Here is a 23306-nt window from a genome sequence, read left to right on the forward strand (position 1 = left end):
ATATGGCATCTGGGAACATGGGAAATTGCCTTACACCTAGCCATAATATTTGCCTCTGTGGCCCACTACTGTCTACCCTGGCAGCAGCTCTCCAGGGTTTCAGGCAGAGCATGGTCTTTCCCACCACCTGCTACTGACACCAGGAATTGAAGTAGAGATTTCCTTGCATGCAAAGCATGTGCAAAGCCAATGAACCATCTTATCATACTGCCACTTACCTGAAAGTAAGCCCCGCATAACATTGTGGCATTTGCTTTTGAGTAAATCGTACAGGGGATTGGGTTGTAAATCACCAAAAATTAAGGTGTGGCCATCTCACAGCTGTGGATCTTCCTCCTCCCCTTCCTAAGCATAAGCCTTTTCTGAAAGCATCACAGGGCCTTTATATGCAGTCTTGCTTTCAGACAGAGGGCCTTCTTGGTAGTGGTGCCCGCCCTGTGGAACACACTCCCTTCAGAAGTGAAGGAAATAAGCAGCTATCCTATCTTTAAAAGACATCTGAAGGCAGCCCTGTTTAGGGAAGTTTTTAATATTTAATGCTGTATTGTTTTTAACACTCGATTGGGAGCTGCCCAGAGTAGCTGGGGAAACTCAGCCAGATGGACGGGGTATAAATAAATTATTATTATTATTATTATTATTAGGCCTGAGTCAAGTTTCCAGGTACTGTTCTTCTGCACTGCACAATACAACAACATCTTTGGCCTTGCTCACACACAATGTTAAGCCAGGGGAGGTAAACCTCCAGCTACCAGACCTAACAAGTCCCCCTGCCTGCCCCAGGCCTTCCCACTTAGCCTGCAGTATAGGTTGACTCAGACTATGCCATCTGTCCCACTCCCGATGTTAGGCACAGGCAGGTAAACCTATGGAGCAAAACTGGGGCCAGAGTGGTAGTGGGGAAACAATGAGGGAGAAGACTGGAAAGAGGAGGAGTCGGAAGCCGAAGAGGTAACAGGGCTTAGTGAGAGAGTGTGTGGCAGAGAGAGGTCCATAATCAGATGCAGAAGCTGAAGCAGGCGAGGAAGAAGAGGGAGGCCAAGAGGCAGAGATGAGTCAGGTTGGTAAAGAGTCATGGGTGTGTCCCCATCCTATTGAGAGAATAACCCCTCCCCCCCCATCTCCCAGAACCAGAAGATGGCTGAAACAGCTGCAGGAGAGACAAGCTACACACAGGCACCATCTCCGATTGCTTGGGGAAAGCCCTCTCCAGGAAAAGACCTGGACTTAAGATGGCTGGGGGAAACCAGGGACTTTCAGTCTTGGCAACTGATTCGTGGGGTAAGACCTACCAGGGATGAGCTACTGTGCTCATTAGGCCTGACACTCAGCCAAATCTGGGAAGATTGCGGTTTTGCTAATAAAAAGTTGACCAACTTTGAACAGTGTGATTTACTGCCGACTCGCTCTGTGACATTTATTTAGGGAAACAGTCTCAATAACGTTGAAAGGCAGGGTATTAAACCAATTCTCCTTTTTCTTTAAACGAAATGATTCTGCAAATTATAATGCAGTTCATGCCTTTAATATTGGATGTGGGGCAAGTGTATTTTGTTCGGGATAGGCTGCAGCAGGATCAGCCACATCCTTAGGCATCCAGCAGACGAGTCTGCTGTGATGAACTCCATGAAGTATGATGGAGAGAAATATGTCCCAAGCAACTCCCCAAGCACTGCAAATGCCTGCCACTCCCTTCCACTCATCTACCACACCTCAGTAGATATTGTATCCCCATTATTCCCTTCACAGTTTTCATTGCAGCAAACACCAGATAGGACGTCAGCAGCAGCAACTGTCACCTGGTCCCAGGATGTCAGATCTTGTCCACTATAAACGAATGCCCAGAGTAATCGTACACAACACTGCACAAGCGGATTGGGCCTTCACTGTTTTTCTCAAAAATAAATACTTAACTGAAGACACTTAGGAGTTGCAACAGCTCATCCATATTTATGAAGAATTACAGTATTTTGATTAGTGGAAAGCTACCCTCAGCTAGCATTTTTCTTCTAAGACTAAAAAAGAGAGAAACAAAAATTAGGCCAACTGCCAATTTCACTCCAGGGTGCTTGCTTTTAATCAAATATTTATCTTAAGGCTGGCTAGAAGAAAGAGAATGCAAAACAAGCCTGTGAAACCAAAAGGGCAAAAGTGCCTCAGCTTGACGCAGTTTGATGCTAAAAGGTTATGATGTTTATCATTACAGTAATTGTTCCAGAAAAATTAAACTGACATTCTTTTACAACAACATCTACAGTACAAAATAACTGTTGTAGTTCTAATATGAAAACCTATAATTATTATTCCAATGCCACTTAAAAGCTGGTAACTGAAAAGACATATTTATATCTATATTTTAAGTGTGAAAGGGATTTAAGATACATGCTCTAAAAATACTTCCCAAATGAGCCTCCTACTGGCAAATACACACATGGAAAGTATCCGTATAATTGTTGATACAATTAATTCTGAGCAGAACTGGAGCCCTGAAGAGAACTTAAACCAAACAGGTCATTCCCTGAAGGGTTTGGCTAGCAAATTATCACAAAACTGCTAATCATCCCTCAAATTACATGAGTTCAGGCCATTTTTAATGTTTCAGTAAGGAGGTTACTGGGGGAAAGCAACCTGAAAGGGCAAACTGTCTCTTCAACTTGTATGTGTGATTCCCAGAAGCATCTGGTTGGTCACGGTGGGAAGCCTAATGCAGGGTGAGTCTTTGGCCTGGTCCAGCAGGGCTCCTGATAAGGCAGAAGTGCTGCCATTGGGTGGGTGGCTCTTAAGTCCAGAAATTCCCCTTCAGGGAAGGGTTGCACTTTAATCTGAAGGAACAGGTTCAATATGGTAGTGCTCCAGGATTCCAGCCCGTCATTTGAGTCCCAAGTGGCTCATGGCTGGAGTGTGATTATGCCCAGTTTAGGCCTGCTTGTTAGCTACTGCCATTCTGGGGCAAGGATAGACTGGCCAGAGTTGTTCGTGCTCTAGTGGCCTCCTGCCTGCAACATACCCTACGCGGAGCTCCTTTTCACATCCCTCTTTACTGCAGAACTTTACAAAAAAGGCTAAAGAATCAGGGACGAAACACCCGGTAAAAGCAAAAATGAAACAAACCCCATTCTCACAGCATTTTACAGCTTTGTAGGTCAGATACATTTTCCCAGCACATCCTGTTACTGCAGAAATCCATGGCATGCATTAGCTAGAAGCAAAGCTGAATGAAATAGCGGCTGTTGCAGCACTTTGAACCAAGCCACATATTTGTGACTGCAGTTCTAAAAAAAATTGCAACATAAAACAGAAGAACTGTAGTGTGCTATAGATATATTGTCTGCAAACTCTACTCACCTTCACTTTCTCTTCTAACATCCCTAGGCGCATGTTTCCTTCTACTATTTTGTTGAGAACACCATCCTGCTGTCTTTCCAAGCAACTGGTCTGGAGGAAAAAGGAAGGGGAAGGTGAGCTGGCAAAAGATTTTGCTGTTCTGAAATGTATTCTACTGATATATTTACGTATATATCAATTACATTTCTGGACTGCCCTTTATCCCATAGGACCCCAGGGAAGTGAACACAAGATAAAATAATTAAATAATTAAAAGGATTACATTAAAACAGTTTGGCAACAAGCACCAGAATAACCATGCCCATTCACAGCCCCGCCCCCCTCAAATGTTTCCCATCACCTGCTACCAGAGACCTTTTCAGCTGAAGATGCTGGGATTGAGCCAGTCATCATTGGCAGGCAAAGCAGATGCTCTACCACATAACTGTGGCCCCTCCCTACTACTGCCCCAGCTGAAAAACACTGTTCAGGAGGCATGTGAGCCTTAAAAGAAATGTTCAAAATGTTTTGTGCCAGACTAACTAGTAGAAACTACAGAAATCATATGAAACCCACATGCAGGAAAAATGCATTACAGAATGAATACTTATCAGTTCTGGAAAAAACCACACACACTGAAATGCTGACCAGTTTTCCAAAATCAACCACTTTAGCAACAGATTTCAATCGCATTAATGATCTGAACAACCAAGAAGAGCTATTGCCTACAGATCTCTCATTATTGTTCAGTGAATTAATGGAAACATTCTACCTTCAGTTCACTGGTTTCAAAAGAATCATTTATTTATCATGCTGAGGGAAGTCTAAATGCCAACGAACCACATCTGTGAATGCATTTTGCACAAAGGTCTCCTGTACTATTTTAACCTTACATAAAACCTATGAAATGAATAAATAATAAAAATGGAAAACTGAGAAAAACAGAACAGGAGGCACAGAAACATCCTATTTCTTGACCGCTCTTGTCATGAACCAATAGGTGAAGGGGATAATATGTAATGGATTGTTTCAAATATAAATGATTTTTTCCAAACCAGGTGGTGGACCATCAATTGCTACAGTTTGCATTCCTCTCCTTGCTTCTCATCAATTATCTTTTTAAAAGGAATTTTTAAATAAACACACATTTCTCAGTCTAAAATTGTGAGTTCATAGGGTCTGTTTGTAAAGCACCTAGTGGTAGGCACTATAGATACAAAAAATATTATTTAGATCCAAGCAGGCAAATGGAACCACTGCATGCATGCCAGAAGTATCAGCTTAATTTCAATTATATGACTGTATGTTTGTGTGCTCCCCCCCCCCCCCAGCGCTCATGAGGCCTCAGTTCACCTATGACATTAAAGTGTGTTTTACACCTTTTCTGACTTCCTTGGCGATGGCTATGGGAAGCAAGGTGGTTTACATATCTTTCTTGGCATATCAATGGAGGTCAAGTGGTTATTCAAGTCTAGACCAGCAACTTTTACGGTAAAGACATTTCAGCTTCCTGATTGGCAGGGCAATCCAAATGCCTTCTGTGATGGGTTAATCAGGATTGGGCAGATGTGTCCCTCCACCCAGCCCTTATGGCCTCTGCCAGCCTCCCCTATGCAGTGATCCCACTTTCAGCCACTGAACAGGCTGGCAGGCAGAGGTGTCATTGCCAGAATCAGCAGCAGCCAGTGATAAGATCCAAAATGGGGCATTTGAGGCTGGGGTATTATCTGAGCCAGCCTGAGATCCAATGGATCTGGAGCCAGTCTCTCTGCAATCATTGATGGGTATTAGGCCCAACCACTGCACCAGCTCCAGGCTAGCGCTGCCATCTGTCTGCCTCACCTGCCCTCCCTGACTGGCATGTTCAGTAGATCTGTGAATGTGGCAGTGGTCCTGCCACTCCCAGCTTCCACCAGGCAGAAGCTGGGATTAGGATTTCATCCTAAAACTAAACACTCTGTGGTCTGCACTCCAATGACACTCAAGTTTGGCACCTGTCAATTTCAGGAAAATACTATGCATAATTAGTCGGCTGCAATTCTCTGATAACTCCAAAATAAACACTTATACAAAGAATAAGTGCCACCAAGTTGAATGGTGCTTACTCCCAGGTTCAACTCTGCATAAGATTATAGCCCTATGTGTATTTCAGCCTTTAGTGCTCCAAACACTGCCCCATTCATGATATAAACAAGGTTTTGAATTCCTTATGGTTATTTCATTTAACCAGAAGGGGCCACATATAGACAAAGGCTTTTTTAAAAAACAATTACCAAGTTTAAAAGACGATTACGTTCTTGAGTCATATTTTCTGTCAAGTTGACCAGGTCTGCTAGAATCCGGCGTGCTGCCATCTCCTCTTCCACTGCCTCTTCCAGCTGCTGCTTCAGAAGGCCTATTTTCTTCTGTGATCGTCTACATGTTATTTTGTAAGGTAGAAAGAGTCTTTAGGAAGCAATTTAGGATCACTTAATATTATGATTCAACTCTGGTGCAATTCCACACCCACAATGACTTCAACTGAAATATACCAGCTTAAGCAATCACTTAAAATGCATCCAATTATATTTTTAGATATTTAACAAATGAGGTTATACCACTTGCAGAAAATCTGAATTATTATTATTACACATGACTGTTGTTTCAGTAACGCTGTGAGCTAGTGTTTCATTGCACACAGTGCATCTAGCTCAAAGAGCTACTGAGCTAATAGTCATGTGTAACAAATTCATGAGTTTTAGCCCAGGACAATTTAGGCTATAACTGTGGGGGTCTGGCTCCTTCAGGCCCATTCTTTGAAATAATAGCTTCAAAGCACACTGCTCAGTCTCACGAAACCAGTTTAAAATAAACTATGGTTTAACCTTAAGTTTGAATCAGGTGGGTTTGATGGTGTTTTCAAACCACCTCAACTATGAGGACTAACCCTCTTATTTCTTATTTAAAACAACAGCTGAGATTTATTTTAAGGAACATTGCATTCATCTATACAAAGCTTATTCCTTGTTTTTCACATTTTGAAAAATTTAAATTAAAAACAAACAAAGCAATATTCTGCTGTCCAGTGCAGGCCAGCCATTTGTTTTTTGTGCAGTCAGGCTACTGTATGTTCTTGTGCTTAGGAGGAAAAAACTAACCAAAAGGAGCACAGAAGAAAACAGGCAAACCTCTTTGTCTTCTGTGTCTTTTCCAGCTCAACTTCGAGGACTGTCTTTTCAGCTGCTAGGCCATTTTTCTCTAGAAGGAGGGCTTTTTTTTCTGCTTGCAGAGATGTCATTTTCGCCATTAGCTGCTCTGACTCAATCTCTCTCTTTTCCTGTTCCTGTTGCAACTGACTACAGAAAACAATAATGAAAACCAGGCAACAAATAAAAGTATTATTTCCTTTTAAGAAATGAAAAATGAGAACTAACAGATCAATGGAAAACAGCAATTACAACAAAATTATTCAGTGAAAAGATTCTGTTCCAGTCTGAACAACATCCCCAAAGAACCACCTTTATGTGGTATGAAGAACTAACTGTACACTGAGCTTTGGCCACAACCCAGACAGGATTCAGTCAGATCAACGACCAAAGCAGATGCCAAGTTAAATGCACATTTGCATTTAGAGCAAGTTTTTATCAATATAAATATGCATCAAAAGGGGGAGCGAAGGCTGATAAATTATCAAATTGCAGCAAGTGTCAAGGCGAGAATTTAACCCTTTTCTTTCCTGCATCTATGGGAGATAACCTCCCAATACAAACAACGTCTTCCAAGAAGGATTTCCTCAGGACCCTAGCATGGAAAGAGTAAGGTCTCCCTACCACACTTTATATGATCCTGAAAACTACCATGCTCTGATGCTATTCACATACTTTAAAACTTGTACAGTAAAGGCAAAGGAACATTTAACTTCATATCCAGTTTGGCACTGAGGCTGCAATCCTATACCTACTTACCTGGGAGCAAACCCCATTTAACTCAATGGGACTTACTCCTAAGCATAGATGCCTAGGCTTGTGCTGTAATTTGAGACATACGCCCAGCAATTTCTGCTGCTTGACCACAATACCAACATGGCCACTTCTTCATGCTTAAGGGGGGCATCACATTTACAGTTGTAGTGTGCTCATTTTAAAAAGTACTGTGAATGCATACAGGGCAAAGGAGTCACAGTACAGATGAAATGGTGGCTACAGTGGGCCACACACTAGGATTGGGACCAAAGGCAAAGTATATGGAAACATAACACCAACACATGAATTCCTCCCCTCTCCTTGCAACTGGACAGCATTTCCACCAATGCCTTGTTCTAAGGCAAACAGAAGATGAACGACATATTGATCTAAAAAACTTAGTGGCATTATGTGCTTGCACCACTATTTTCAAATGTAGATGTGACATGGCAACTCTCCTAATGACTTTTTTAAAAAGCAGGAGGGACTACAATGCTCCTCCCTTCCCATGGTGAGCTCACCCTTCCTGACAAGGGGAAGGACCACAGTTCAGTGGCAGGTGGGCAGGGGAATTGCAGTGTATGGCACAGTGGCAGCTATGCCATATGACATCACACCAGTGCAGTAGTAGAGCACATTCTTTAGATACAAAAGGTTCCAGAATCAGCCCCAGACATCAGCAGGTGGGGCTGGGAAAGAAACCTTGGAAATTAGCTGCTAGCCAAAGTACAGCAAACAATACTGGGCAAGATGGACCAGCTTACCCAGTATAAAGGCAGCTCTCTATGTTCCTGACTTGAGGCTGAAGGACGTTCACCATAGCTGAGGCTAACCCAGTTATTCCAGGTTTGATCAGAGTCTGAAGCTAGTAAAAAGTGTCTTTAACTTCAACCTTCATTACATTGTGCCTCAAGTTGTATCAACTGACTACAAATAAACTTAAAACTGGCACAAATAAATTGGAAAAGCAAAAGCAAGTAAATATAAATAGCTACAACCATGCATGGAATCCTCCAAGAGGTGTTTCCTCTGATATTTGCACTTATCAGACTCCCTACCTTTTGAATTTATTGACCAAAGCCACATGCTCCTCCATTGTGATGTGATCTCCCACACTGGCTTTCAGCTGTTTGTATGCGGAGCGCAGTTCTTCCAGCTGCTTCTGACACTCGCTCAACTCCTCTTCTTGGCTCTGTCTCTTGGCTTCCAAAGTCATCAGCTGTTTTGTTAATTTAGAAACTTCAAAAGAGAAAACAAAACATTTGAGGTAAAGTCAGAAGCTGCCTTAGGAAATGAGAACAGAGTGTATACAGTTATTCACTTCTGACATTTTTAGTTCATCATGAAGCCTTCTCAGCTTGGTTCAGTGAGTTAATCTGAAGTATTATAATTAGTTATAAATGGTACTTTTCACAAGTTCTGAATGTCAATGGAGATTAGTTAAGCATATGAAAGATGTGTCAAATGGAAAGCTCACTGAAGCACTAAAGTCTCCAACAGACTACATAACTCTCTGAAGGGCTAGTTCCTGTGACCAAATTCCTTTTACATTGTTAATGACAATCCTCTGTAAATTAATACAAATCTAAGTTTGATGCCATGTAATGTACTCTGGTGCTGTGACCAGTGACCAGCTATCATTTTACCACATCTGAGACTAAAAACAATAAAAAGTTAAGTAATTAATAGTTAAGTATTGTAATATTACCGACTATAACAAATGCTCCAGCTCAGGTTCTATGATAGTTACTGATTAGCAACATTATCATTCTAAAAAGGCTTATGAAGTGCTTTATTTGGTGCTAATGCTAGCTTACACTTCTGCCCATTCTCAATAAGCAAACATCTCAGATTAACATAGTAGTCAAAAACAGTTCTCAAGGTATTTTACCTTCTTGGACATGTTGGCTGAGGTTGTCTTTTGCTTTTGCTTGTTGTATTTTAAGCTGTTCCATCAATACTGTATTTTCTTCTAATACTAGCTTGGCCTGGCTTTGCAGACACTGCCTGTAAATAATGATCAACTTGAAAGTGAAATGCCATTCAAACTTTTGCAAAAATTGTATTAACTAGAAAAATAAACACACATGGATGTCCTACATGGACATCCAAAAATGAGCCTACATCACTCTCACTTTGTGTTTGTTGTGGGAAACATCAGTGTAACACCAACACCAGCAACTGTGTTTGCTGAGTAAAGTGTGGAGCTTCCTGTTTCATATTCATGAAGTTTGTCTTCTGCTATAGAGTTAGTACACACATATACATGTCATGCATTGGATTGATGAGAGATAACTACTCAGAGATAATAGTGTTCTTCTGAAGGAAAAAGTTTATGCTTGTAAAAACTATTTGAAAATACACATGGAAAGTTATCTTTTTAAAAATGTGTATTTTGCTTAAAATTTATAATTATATTGCTATTATATTACTATAGGTAAAAGTAAAGGGACTCCTGACCATTAGGTCCAGTCGTGACCGACTCTGGGGTTGCGGCGCTCATCTCGCTTTATTGGCCGAGGGAGCCGGCGTACAGATTCCAGGTCATGTGGCCAGCATGACTAAGCCGCTTCTGGCAAACCAGAGCTGCGCACGGAAACACCGTTTACCTTCTTGCCGGAGCGGTACCTATTTATCTACTTGCACTTTGACGTGCTTTCGAACTGCTAGTTTGGCAGGAGCTGGGACCGAGCAACGAGAGCTGACCCCGTCGCGGGCATTCGAACTGCCGACCTTCTGATCGGCAAATCCTAGGCTCTGTGGTTTAACCCACAGTGCCACCCGCGTCCACCTAGTAGCTAAAACTGTTATACATCAAACAAGCTGCCTTGTCAAGAAAAACAAGCAAAAAGTGAAGCAGAATAAAATAATGCATAAAATGCTCTAATAAAAATAATGCATAAAATGATGTATGAAAGAGGAAAGGACCAACATAGCAAAAAAACCTATAAAGTACGGAGAACAGATTAAAATGAACACAAAATACATAATAAAAATAAGAACAAAAACAAACCAATAATCTCCTCTTCCACAACAAGTTTATCATAAGGTGTTTTTTTTACTATAATTCAAGCCTATCATAAGTAATTTTTTTTACAAAAGAATAACACAATAGTTTCAGAGACAACACACTTGCCATTCTTTGGTGGTCACAGTACTATTTTTACTTAGTTGCTGGTGTAACTGTTCATTTTCCTTCACTACCTCTTCAACACGTTCTTTAAAGATCTTCATGTCCTCCTGAAAGAGGAGCAGTAAAGAACATACAAAATATTCACGACCTGTTTTACCTTCATGTTATTTCATGTTTTCCCTCTCAATAATATTTGCACGTGCTAATTATCTATTATTTGTTCATGCAAGTTATCAAACAGCTGATCAAAATACTCATGATAGGGATTTGTAGAGATACGAATTCACACCAGTTGCTCTGACTTAAGAAACATCTACATTTTACAGTCACAAATGTGTGTTTCCCAGTCAGTATGCCTGCCAGTAACTTACAAACAATCCCAACTTTCAGATGGGCATAAACTTGACTGGCACATTGACATTTTTAAATGTACATTTGAGAAACCTCAGGTGTACACCTAAAATATAATACACCTAAAATGTAACAAGTGAAGAGGCCTTTAGCAGAGGTTATGGAACAGGCCCCATATATCAAAGGCTAGTGCTCCCAAACAGCAAGTGATGTGTAAACCTGTGGAAGCTCATACGATATAATGCTCCACCAGAGAAAACAAACTTCCTTCCACATAAATAGCAGATTGTCTAGGAGAAGGGTTCTCGCCTAGTCTTTTTTGTGACATTATAGCTTTGTATTGCTTCAGCAGAAAGCATTCCATCATGGGATGTGAGCTCCCATCTGCAGGCTGAAGCGATTCAGTCCAGGCACATGTTTACGTCCCCATCTTCTGCTTGTGGGCACTAGGTCTGCTATGTGGGCAAGCCATGGAGTCTAAGGAGATAGAGGACAGGGAGTCTTACTAGAAGGGAGATTCCATTATGTACCCTGAGGATGTACATTCCAAAGTATCGCTGAGTACTCTTTACAGTTAAATGACATGCACAGCATTATAGAAGCATATTTTTCTTGATGTTCTATACAGCTTAAACAATCTGTAAAGAAATTAATTTGCCAGCTTGCCTCATGCGCAAGAATCAGGTCTTCCTTTTCCTTCATTCTGTCTTCATATGCCAATAGAAGGGGAGATAAATATTTCATATCCAGCTAAAGGGAAAGAAAAGTCATTTCAATTCACTGAAATGCATCTCAAAACTATATAATTCAAAAATATCCATGTAATGACTCTTTGATCAGCTACTGCCTGGGTAAATCCAGTGGGTAAATCAAGATAGACAGAAGAAAAGGTTAACAATCTCTCTCTCCCCCCTGCCCCCAATACTACATTAACTAAAGGCTAAATAATAAGCAGAGGGGGTGGAAAATAATTTTGCGTCAGCTGGAAAAGGCTAGCTGCAAATAAACAGAGGTGAAATGGTCACCCGTTGCCAGTTACACAAAGTACTGAAGCATCCATCTGTTTGCTTGTTAAAGACCTTGCTAAGAAATTCATTTAGAATCCTATTTTAAAACAAGCCACCACAAAGCAAAGCAAGTTATGGCCACAAACTTTTAAAATTCAATTATCAGTAGTATTTACATAAATATCCCTGCAGAACATAATTCCTGTCTGAAATAGTGAATCTTTTAAGTTCAATAATTCTGTCACATTTTTGCACACAGATTGTATCTCCCTGCCTCCTTTTTAATGTACTTTTTTCAGCCATTTGCACACAGTGGTTAAACAATTTCCCCATAATGGATTGTATAAATTCTCATTATTTTTCCACAGTATTCCCCTAAACCAGGCATGTCCAACTGGTCGATCGCGTGCTCCTGATCGATTCCCCCACCCCAATAAAGAAGCTCAACAACTTTGGGTCTCCCTCCCCCCCAAAAGCTCAACAACTTTGATCAATCCAATAGGTAGATCACTGCCAGTTTTTTTATAGTGGGAGTAGATCGCAGTCTCTTGGGATTTGGACATGCCTGCCCTAAACAACCGCCAAGTTACAGCTTATACTGATATCTATAGAGTGCACACTAAAAGCCACAGCAGACGCAGAAATATTCTGCCACCAAGGCACAAAACCCTGGTTCTTCATGATTTTTACACAGGATGACACCAAAACTACCATCCAGTCATTAAATGCACCTGAGGACTTGGACGTCGCCTATGATTTGCTGGTGCTTTGAGGGAAAATGAGAGTGGCAGATGGCTGCAGTCTTGGGTTGCACTTTGCAGTGCTCAGAAGGACAAGGAACAGAGAGCTTTATGAGTGACAGCCTGCGGTTGCTGAGAGACAACATGTTGGCTTAGGGCCATGTTACACATGGAAACCCTCCTACACATATGATCACGTCTGCATAGAAAAAAATCAGGCACCCTCTACTCCAGCCCATGTAAACAGTTTCATAGGAAAACACATTTCTTTTTACCATATCTCTGGAATGCCCTCTCCAAAGAAATTTGTATGGCCCCCTTTTGCTTGGCCTTCAGGAAAACTCTTCTTAAATCTGATCTGCATCTGAATTATTTTCTTGTTATTATATTGAAGAACCACACTTCTGTTAACTGCTTTTACTGTTAATTTAAATCTTGAATTTTAGCATTTTATTTTATTGGGAGGGTATGCACCCTGAAAAGCAGGCTAGAAATCCATTTAACATTGGTTATGCCTGCAACAGTGTGTGTCAAAGCCACAAAACTGTAACAGCTAAATAATAGTAGTAATAATAATAATAATAATAATAATAATGGCATGGAAAGAAGTTGGGGAAAAGATTTCAGCTGCTAAATGTATGTGTGTAGGGCTGCTACTAAGGCACAGGGCCAGAACTAGTTAAAAAGTATGGAGGGGGGCAATCCGAACAACAGCTTCTTCTTTGCAATAAAAAAATATATCTTTCAGCTCCCTTTCGACTCTACCTAATCCAGGGATGGTGGGGAAGCCAGCCTGCTCCAAAGCTTCACCACAGCCTGGATCCTTGGAGCAAAGCATAAACAGAAGTGGGAGGGCCTCCTGGCCTCATAGCGAGAAGCACACAAGGCTCTTTTGCAAAGCCTGCCTGATGGAGGGGGTGGGAGGAGCAACTCCTAGGAGGACACTCCCCTCCACTGTGGGTAAAAGGAGAGGGGAGATCAGATCATTTAATTTTATATTGTTTCCAGGGAAGGCTGTCAGCTGTTATAGCCTATGATAGCGGATCACTCCGAGGCCCCTGTGCAGATACTTTCACAGGATTACAACATGATCCTGGCACATAGCAACTGAGCTAGGATTCTTGCAAGCAGAAGCAGGATGAAAATAATTAAGCAACCAGGCCAACTACTTCAATCCAGCTCCCCGCACCCCAGTCTCAACTGGAAAAAGAAATGAAGACTGTCTTATTCCAGCAGGCCTTTGGGAACAGACTCGGGTTGCTGTTTTTTTAAGGAAAAGGTTTTTAATAGTGCTGTGCTGTTTTTATCATCTCTATTTCAAAAGAATTAAAACAATATTAAAAAAACTTATTAGCATTAAATTACTTTATATTTTAAATTTTATTTTAAGTTTTATTTTAATTTATATTTTAAAAATATTTTTTAGCTTTTTGTATTTTATCTCTGTGTTTTTTAATATGTGTAAATATAAATAAATATAATATTGATGGTGATGATCCGGACTCTTCCAAGGGCCTACTTTGGAAAAGGGGCAGGAGATGACAAAAATGTAATAAATAAGTAAGTAACATCACCTTCAAACAGCCATCAAAAATTCCTTTAATAAACACTGATGACCTGATGCTTAATGCTGACTATTAGAATAGAATAAGGTGCCATCCTAATCCCACTTACCTGGAAGTAAGTCCTGATGAATTCAACAGGCTTACTTCTAAGTAGACATGACTAGACTTATTCTAACTCACTGAGTACCATCACTTATTCTAACTCACTGAGTACCATCAGTTTTTATTCAATGGAACATAAAAGTGAAATAAGGTGTCTGGGAACTGCAGTCATATTACAACTATAGATTGTTCTCATGTCACCAAGGAAACAAGAAATAAAATTGTTCTACACACTTTAGAAGTATCTAGCACTAAACTACTGAAACTAAGAAAGTGGTTTGCTACATACCAGCCATGGGGGTATTGGTTTTTTCATTGGCAGGCTTCCAATTTTTAGACTCTAAAATAAGAAAAACGTAAGTTACACATTAATATTCGGATGTGTAACATTTTGCATCACAGGGTTTTTTAAAAAGAAAAATATTTATTTTTGTTCATCCTGAAAACTGGATGCAAAAATTAAACATGGTGCTTCCAAAACAGTTTGACATTTACTTGTTAAAAAACCCACCAATAGTTGCAACAAGCCACTTTGTCAGGTTGCATTGACATGGCAAATTATGGTTAATCAAATATGGAAGTGAAAAGTTCTGAATTTCACCTCACGTTGTGCTCAGAAGCAGGAAGTGCACAAGTGCAAGTCCCACCTAGGCTAATTCTCCTCATGCTATACAGTGGTACCTCGGGTTACATACGCTTCAGCTTACATACGCTTCAAGTTACACACTCCGCTAACCCAGAAATAGTGCTTCAGGTTAAGAACTTTGCTTCAGGATAAGAATCGTGCTCTGGCTGCGCAGCAGCAGCAGGAAGCCCATTAGCTAAAGTGGTGCTTCAGGTTAAGAATGAACCTCCAGAAGGTACCACTGTACTATGGTTTAGCCCAACTGGGACACTCGCTGGTAAAGATGCTTATATTGCAACTGTAACAAATGAGGAAAAGCTCACAGTCACCAATGTTGGAACAGTGCTATTCTTTTCTTCCTAAGAAGCTTAATAGAAAACATTACCTCATTTGGTGAAATTGGTCTGTATTTAGCCTGGTAGCGACTCAATTCTGCATTTAGACGATGAACAGTCATTTTCAGACTGTCATTTTCATCCACCAGTTCCTGGGCCTGTTGTCTTAATAAAATCAGTTCTGCAAGTTCCTCTGCATAACAGAAAATTGTAAAACATTAAAGTGCATTGCAATTATAGAAAATCTTGCTGATTATCCAAACATCCAGTGCTTTTTTTCAGATGGTACTCCAGGGTACACAGTACCAACACCTTTTTTTGTTGTTGTTAAAAAGTGTGGCACTTACTGTAACAACTTCCTGGTGAGTACCGGCACCTATTTTTCTAGAAAAAAAGCACTGCAAACATCTCCTAAGTGAAATAGTAATTCTGGATGCTATAGTTTCTAAAGGTGTTATAATTGCACAAGATTCTGTAATTATAAAGCATACTTTGACTGCAGACGTTCCCCAGATCAATTGTGGATTTGATGTGGAAGCCAAGACCTCTATTCAAGACCTTGGAGACCCTCTGCCAGTGAGAGTGGACAATGTTTGGTGAGATGGCCAAGGAGCCTTTGTTGGTATAATGCAGTTTGCTATGTTTGATGCAGACTCCTACAAGCCTAATAAATTTAATAGAAACATGTGCACACACCTTTAAAAGACTATGTTTTGATTGTTTCTTAAAAACAACCTTTCAGATTACCATTTCTGCAATGTAAATACATACTTACATGCTATTAACTTGTGCACGTTCAGCTTTAAATGTGTCAAAAAAATAATAAAATAAAAGGGGTGTGAAAAGGGAGCAAGTTTCTAGGGAAAATGACTTTGTTAATCCCACCCACCACTGAACCCAATGGATTTTGACAATACACAATTCTGTCTTTAGGTGCAATCTCCTGAACCTAAGTTGTGGGCTTGTTGTTCTAAACCTCAGAAGCAAATGGAACACAGTACAAAGCCATCCATTATAAATACCACTTGATGGCTATGTTTCTATTTTTACAAGGATGTTTCCTTCATATCTTTCTTTAGCACAGAATAGGATCAATGCCAACCCAAATAAACTTCCTTGATCTTTCATCATATGCTTCCAAGGGTCCTGTCCTGCAAAGACTTGCTTCACAGGTCAGATCTGTGTTCATCTGAATATCAAGAACACTTTCAGCGAAATCTACAGGGAAGGGATCCAGCTGAGGGCTCTTGCTACGGGATGAAAAGAAAGTCCGCCCCACCCACCTACAGCAGGCACATGAGAAGTTCAGCATGCACTGTGAAGCCAGAAAGAACAGAGGAGCTGCCTGGTGGTTAAATTCCACAAGGCAAGAACAAGGCCCTTCCAGCCTATGCTCGAAATCTTGCATGTATATATAATATACATGTGTACAGCTGAATATACATGTGCAGGACTAGACACTTTAGGACAAATTTTATAACTTTCAGGTTATGGATCCCTAGTTAAAAAAAAAAGCCTGCTAGCTTAAACTTTTGTAACTTGTGCATTCAAGTAGTCAGTACTGAACTAGACATTTTTACATGACTGAGGATTAAATGCTTTCTCCAATACAGTTGTACCTTGGTTCTTGAACGCCTTGGTAGTTGTACGTTTTGGCTCCTGAACATCAAAAACCCAGAAGTAAGTGTTCCTGTTTTCGAACGTTCTTTGGAAGCCGAACGTCTGGTGCAGCTTCTGCAGCTTTTGATTGAGTGCAAGAAGCTCCTGTAGCCAATCGGAAGCCACACCTTGGTTTTCGAACAGTTCCAGGAGTCAAACGGACTCCCGGAATGGATTAAGTTCGACAACCAAGGTGCCACTGTACTTTGATACTGTGATATCATATACTTCATTTTAAACTTCAATAATTACTTAAATAATATACTATCTGAAAATCAAGTAAATTATATGTTGTCAGCTGTAATGGTTCTAGGGGTTGCTCGTGCGTAAATCGGCGCCACGCTTGGCTGAGTTACCTGGGTGAACCCTTTCTGTCCGGACAACCACTCACCCGTGGCTGTCTCAATTGCTGGCAAAATCCGTCAGTGGGCGTTTCTTGAACTTCTTCCAGCAAAGAAGCTCTTTGATGCCTAGTCTCCGCCTAGTCTCCCTGCGCGGAAGCCTTCTGCGCAGGGAGGGTGTGGGCAGCGGAGGACCCGTGTTCTCCCCGCTGGTCTCCGGCGAGGAGTCATGGAGCCACCTCACCGATTCCCCCATCTGCCCCCCTTCTCCACTAGTGTTACGCTGATTTCCTTCCCCAGAAGATGGGCTGCTTCTCCCCCTCCCGGTACGCTCTCCGGAATCCCTCTGGAGCCCTCCCTCTCCCTCTGGCTCCGATGGCAGTTCCCTGACATCAGCCTTCAAAAGTTATTTCAATTTTGTGTTGGGATACATTAAATAACAACAAATGCAGAGGGAATAGTTCAAGACTATTCCAGGGGATGAAAAATGAGAAGTACAACATTATTCTCCTAAACACATACAAACAACAAAGTCACTCCTACCTTCGCTGCGTGAATTTGGTGCGGTTTCTTTAAATCTTCTATTTTCTTTTTCTAGTTTCTTAATTTCTAACTGGAGCTTCTTCATTTGCTGCTTTGTTGCCTCAAGTTCGGAAAGCAGGGCCTGATTTGCATTGTTCAAATGCCAATTTTCTTCTTTCAGTTTCTGGAATTTTTCTCTAGGGAGGGCCATTGGTCCCTGCATTCTGCAGACTTAAATGGAAAAGAATACTCATTAGTCACACTAAAAAACCTAAGCCACTCAACCACAGGCTGCAGTCCTAAACTCATTTATACAGAAGGAGGTACCATGGAAATAAGAGCCATTCATTTCAAAGTGAATGCTGATTTACAAATTAAAGATCTCCCCAGATCATTATTATCCTAAACATTTCAGCTTCCATTTTGCTTACGACTGCAGGAGAAAAAAATCCCAAATAGGTAGCTGGGTTTACTCTGAACAGTGTAATTTAAAAATAAAACACTCCAATAAACTATACAACTTGAACATAAAACCAGACACAACTGAAAACAACATCAGAATTAACTAGTAGAGACCAAGGTCTAAGAAGCACTCAAGCATGTTTTTGAAACTGGAAAGCCTACAACAAAGGTGACAGCTGAGGGCATTCTACAACTGAAGCATCAGCTCTGAAAAAACCCTCCTCTTAGTAGTCATCATCTTACCCTCATCAGTGGAGATACCAAAAAAAAAAAAAAGGAAGTCTGAAGGTGATTTTGAGTTTGGGACAGGTACATGTTTCAAAAGTACAGCACAAACGTAAGAACATACATTAATATTTTTGAAACCTTTAGTCCAGTGAACTGAAGGCTAACAAAACATTAATTGTTGTAGAATTGTTTTCCCAGGGAAAAGCCATGTTTATTAAATTAACTTTTTAAAAAAACTTAAGTCAGCCACAATCCTGCACCTCCTCTGATATTTTAAGGTCACAAAGAGGTTGGCCCTTCTGCAGAACTACTACTTCCCCCCATCCCACCAAAGCATACCCTGTACAGTGGTACCTCGGGTTAAGTACTTAATTCGTTCTGGAGGTCCGTTCTTAACCTGAAACTGTTCTTAGCCTGAAGCACCACTTCAGCTAATGGGGCCTCCTGCTGCCGCCGTGCCACCGGAGCAGGATTTCTGTTCTCATCCTGAAGCAAAGTTCTTAACCTGAAGCACTATTTCTGGGTTAGCGGAGTCTGTAACCTGAAGCGTATGTAACCTGAGGTACCACTGTAATTTGATGGGATATTACACAGTGGGCTAGCATGAAGAATCAGAGGTTTTTGTCAGCAGGAAAAGCCCAAAATGGAGATTTGCTTTCTTTAAAATCAAGCTCTTCAGTTATCAGAAAACATGCCATGAAAGAAAAATTATTTTTTTTCTAAATTTAGAACTATCATGATTCCTGCTGGAAAATAAGACATGAGAATTTCACATGAAGCAAGGTGTTATCATTTGCTATGGAAATATATAGTAGAAGTTTGAACATAATATTAATGGTTTAGTGTTAAAAGGATAAGCCACAAATTGCCTTTGGCACACAATCTCCCCCACTTTCATGGCACAGCCACGAGGAGCTTGGAAGCTTCCTCTTCAGATTAACCACAGTTTCAGCATTATGTCCTAACCCAGACAAACAATGGTTAATCTTAACCAGTTAGTGAAAACAAGCGAGCTTCATAAACTATGGTTTGTCTGGGATCAAGTGATAGGAAAGCTGCAGTTAATCTAAAACAGCATCAAAAGCTCCAAACTCCTCCTCGCAGCTTATAGAGAATCCAACACAACCCATTTATACCAACCTAAAACAGCAATAACCCAGAGTTAAATACCTGGAGTCAGTGGAGGCTTTTCATTCACTGTATTTTCAGTTATGCTTTTTTCTACCTAGCAGGGAAACAAAATAATTTGATCTCATTTCCTGTTAGAACCCTTCTATTCTTTTTTAAATAAAAACCGCAATGACTGCAGAAAGAATAGAAAATATACTAAACATTTAAAAACCAATTTCCTGCAGTTACAATTTCAATTTTATTAAACAGCAGCGGAAGAAAATTACAAGTAATAGACAGCATTTGGAAAGAAGAAAGATAACCTTGGCTTGTAAATTGTTATGCAAGAGTTATTCTTTAAAACTTCTTTAAACTTATCATTCTTTGTCGCTTTCTGGATATTTCCTGCCAAAGTTAATTGCATCCATATTGTCAGGGTAGGACTGCAAATGCCCAGATTCAAATGATTCAAATTCAGTGACCAACCCCCAGGCTGACCTAAACTGCAGTGTGGTTGTGAGGGAGGTAGAGCCAGGTATGCTGCCCCAAGCTTCCTGGAAGAAGGTAGGAGGAAAATAAATAGACAAGGCAGAAAGATCCTTAAATGCACTTAAGCATCTTGATATGAATCTTACCTGAAAACTCACTCCAGAGGGTTCAATTTCTGTAATACAAGACAGAAGGTAATAAATATGAAGAAGTTCAAAACAGAAAAGGAGAACTACAGTTGATCAGATTTTTTAAAATTCTCATCACTGAATCACAAGATTCTACCATTTCCCTCTTTTCTAAATTGTTTTTTATTAAAGATTTTCTGGGGTTACAGAAGTACAACCATCCTTTTTCATCATATTACCGTTTGGCTGAGAGATGCGAGACCTTTTGTATGCCTCATCCATCATTCTACTTGTTAAGTTAGAAACCAACCAAGGGCTCCACTTCTCTTTTCAGGAGGGCTGGAGAAGAGGCAATTCATGGTGTAATATGATTATGCCCCTTGGATACAGAGGTATTAAAGTAAGAGTTGAAAGCAGCCAAAATATGGAATGAGAGGGAATCTATTGCAGGGGGAGGGAAATGGAGTGTAGAGGAAGAGAGGGAATTGACTTTATGGCTTACAGTAAGGATCCTGGAGGTGAGATGGTATTAGGGTTCAGGAGATGACCCCTGGGATTTTAAAAGTCCCTTCATATACTATATGCAGGGATGTTTCAGAGGAAGTGGAAAGGAACCAGCACTGGGTTTCCCTGTTTTTGTCCTGTGGTGGGTGTGTTGCCATTACAGAGCTACAAAATGTGCAGGTTTGGGGTTAGTAGCCCATCAGAGTTATAAAGCACAGTAAGAGAAACCTGGGAGCAAGGCAGAGGGAGAATATTTAAGAAGGTGTCCTTTATCCCTTTCTGGCTCCTGAAACTCTCTTCACTCCATCCAACCAGAGTCCTGAACAGTACAAGGCTCCTCTTCTGAGTTGGATGGTACCCTGAACAGGCCCACTCCTCATACATGTGGGGAAATGCTACAGCATTTTGATGCAAGTCGCACTTGTTCAGTAATGCTTTTGGAACATGAACTACCATGATAATATTTTTTTGAAGTGACGTTTCCCATCATTTCATCTCAAAGCAGAAAAGTGACATTACCTTCCACCTGAACATTTGGACGAATGAGGCAAGTAGGTTCACAGAGAAAAGAATCATCTTCACCATCAACACTAGAAGATACTGGGGGATTTTCCTAAGTAAAAAGATTGCAATACAATTTATAAATCCACAGTCCATCTTATGCACAACCTGCATCTTTGCTACATGAACATATTCTACTCACTGAAATTACTATCAAACCCTCACCAGCTACTTTTCTTTTTCACTCACATGGGGACAGTCTAGCGTTGCCTGAAACTACCACCATCTGGAAGGACCAGGATGCTTTCCCTAGTCCTCTGGGAGCGGCTGAGAGGTAATAAGGCTTTGATGTTGCAAAGTCTACAGTTGAATATCCTTTCTCTACAAGAACATTGCCAATAAGAAGATCGAAGAGGGAAATGCCTCATTAGAAGGGGAGATTCATGTTACTTGCAAGTACAGTATGCAAAAAGTTGTGTATGCATTTTACAACTGTACACAATAAATTTTCAAGGTTACCACTGCTTTCCGAAGTTTGAGGCTTCAAGCAGCTGGGAGGGAGGGCTTGCAGTTTAGGTCTGCAAAGAAGTTATTCGTATTTTTTCAGCTAGTGTTATGGGGTTATTTTTGCTTTTGGCACAGTCAGAGCATATAAAAGTCATGGAAGGGCTCTTTTTAATAAGTAATGCCACCGGCAAAGTTGCACACTGGCTGCATTGCCTAGCATGGCTTCTGTCTCTTGCTCATGTTTGGACAAAACAGACACCAAGACCATATTAAGTATGTCATGTGGTTAAAGCAATCCGAGTTGTTTATTTTTACTAACTGATGTAATCTATGTAAACTTGCAGATACGCTAATCATTTTGAAGAAATGGTACTTTGTCTAAATCTATCTGCCTAAAAACAATCTTTCTCACAGCATGTTTTCTGATAAATGGGAAGCTGTACCTAGTATCAATGAAACCTAATCTCCACTCTGGCTAATCTCCACTAATCTGTCTTCTGCCCTTGGTGCAGAACCCCCGACTATCAAAACACATGTCCCTCACTAATGAAGGAGAACCTGTTTGTCACCTGAAATGCAATCCAGGGAGATGCAGGGCAACTGCTGTTGAAATCATGTTCCACAGTGGGCCTCATTTGACAAGTCCCACTGCCTTCCCCATGAAAAAGGAGGAAAGCCTCTCCTAAGATGCCACCTGCAGTTCTTAACAAGTACTTGTCATAAAAATATGTGTCAGTATGCTGCTCATTCTAACTAGGTGACCCTTTTTGGTTAATCTGATTAATCCACTGACCCAGGCCAAGGGAAACACTTATCCATTTCATATAAATAAAGCATGGGAAATTGTAGCAGGAAACAGTATGAGACCCAGCCTTGTTGAGCCGAATTATATCACTTGAGAATGCAGGGCGGGGGACACTACTTCATATCAAAATCTCTATGTGCATAGGGAGCCACCCTGTCAGAGATAAGGCCATGCTAGAACCTTCTGCTCTGCCCTGTTAGCTTTCTGCATTCAGGGAAGCATCTAGTTGCCACCTGCACTTTGAAGTGGGAGAGAGTCAGAAGGGTTGAGTCACAATCTTTTTCTGAACATGTCACTCATCCTTTAGTGTGCACTCCTGAACTTTATCTCAAAGTCTTCTTATTTATTGCTGTGGGACTAATGTGCAGTGAAAGATTTCAAAACTGTTGGCCTTTCTGCTTTTCTCTGCCTCACCTAAGGACATTTTCTGCCTCCTTACACAAACACTGTTTTCTTGAAAGTTCCCCCTCCCCACCCATTTTTCTTTCCACTCCAATGCTTTTCCATCCATTAAATTTTTAATTTCATTTGGTACAACACTCTAACCTGCTGGAACGATAGACTGTTAAGCGGTTTGCTCCCTCAGATGCAAGCAATACAAATTGACACCACAAGGGGGGGGGAATCAATGGGAATCTGAGGCAGAGACTTTTATTGATATTGTTTTATGAACCATAGCACCTGTCTCCTTACTGTGGCATCACAGCTTTCATTATTTTGTAGAAATGGTCTTGCCAGACTAGTTTCAAAAATAGCTTTTACAACCAAGTAAAACAATGAGTGCTGAGCCAGATATTTCAGCCGGTCTGGCTGCAAAAGTGAACAGCTTCCTGGAGTTTGAATACCAAGTATGATGCACAGTCTGCTCATAAATTCTGCTGCTAAAAACTCAATTACACTTATCCTCCCAAGATCATTTGGGAACTG

General features: G+C 40.7%; 1 protein-coding gene across 2 annotated transcripts in view; it reads right to left on the reverse strand.

Annotated features, from left to right (window-relative positions):
* The window catches only part of CEP89 (centrosomal protein 89), a 50484-nt gene that overhangs the window by 21218 nt on the left and 5960 nt on the right, over window positions 1–23306 (reverse strand). Inside the window, exons 5-18 of one of the 2 annotated variants that reach the window (XM_079987961.1) lie at window positions 21086–21179; window positions 20081–20109; window positions 19506–19560; window positions 17667–17876; window positions 15174–15316; window positions 14453–14503; window positions 11416–11499; window positions 10398–10505; window positions 9157–9268; window positions 8324–8504; window positions 6492–6659; window positions 5598–5739; window positions 3346–3435; window positions 1924–2015 (exon numbers count right to left, since the gene is read on the reverse strand). In XM_079987961.1, coding sequence (XP_079844087.1) covers window positions 2010–2015; window positions 3346–3435; window positions 5598–5739; window positions 6492–6659; window positions 8324–8504; window positions 9157–9268; window positions 10398–10505; window positions 11416–11499; window positions 14453–14503; window positions 15174–15316; window positions 17667–17876; window positions 19506–19560; window positions 20081–20109; window positions 21086–21179 — 1473 coding nt within the window. In that variant the 3' untranslated portion in view covers window positions 1924–2009. Of the gene's footprint in view, window positions 1–1923; window positions 2016–3345; window positions 3436–5597; window positions 5740–6491; window positions 6660–8323; window positions 8505–9156; window positions 9269–10397; window positions 10506–11415; window positions 11500–14452; window positions 14504–15173; window positions 15317–17666; window positions 17877–19505; window positions 19561–20080; window positions 20110–21085; window positions 21180–23306 lie in introns of those variants that run through there. The other variant, XM_079987960.1, reaches the window with a different exon arrangement.

The sequence above is a fragment of the Podarcis cretensis genome, assembly GCF_951804945.1.
Source record: "Podarcis cretensis genome assembly, chromosome: 8".
In the NCBI taxonomy this organism is placed as follows: Eukaryota; Metazoa; Chordata; class Lepidosauria; order Squamata; family Lacertidae; genus Podarcis; species Podarcis cretensis.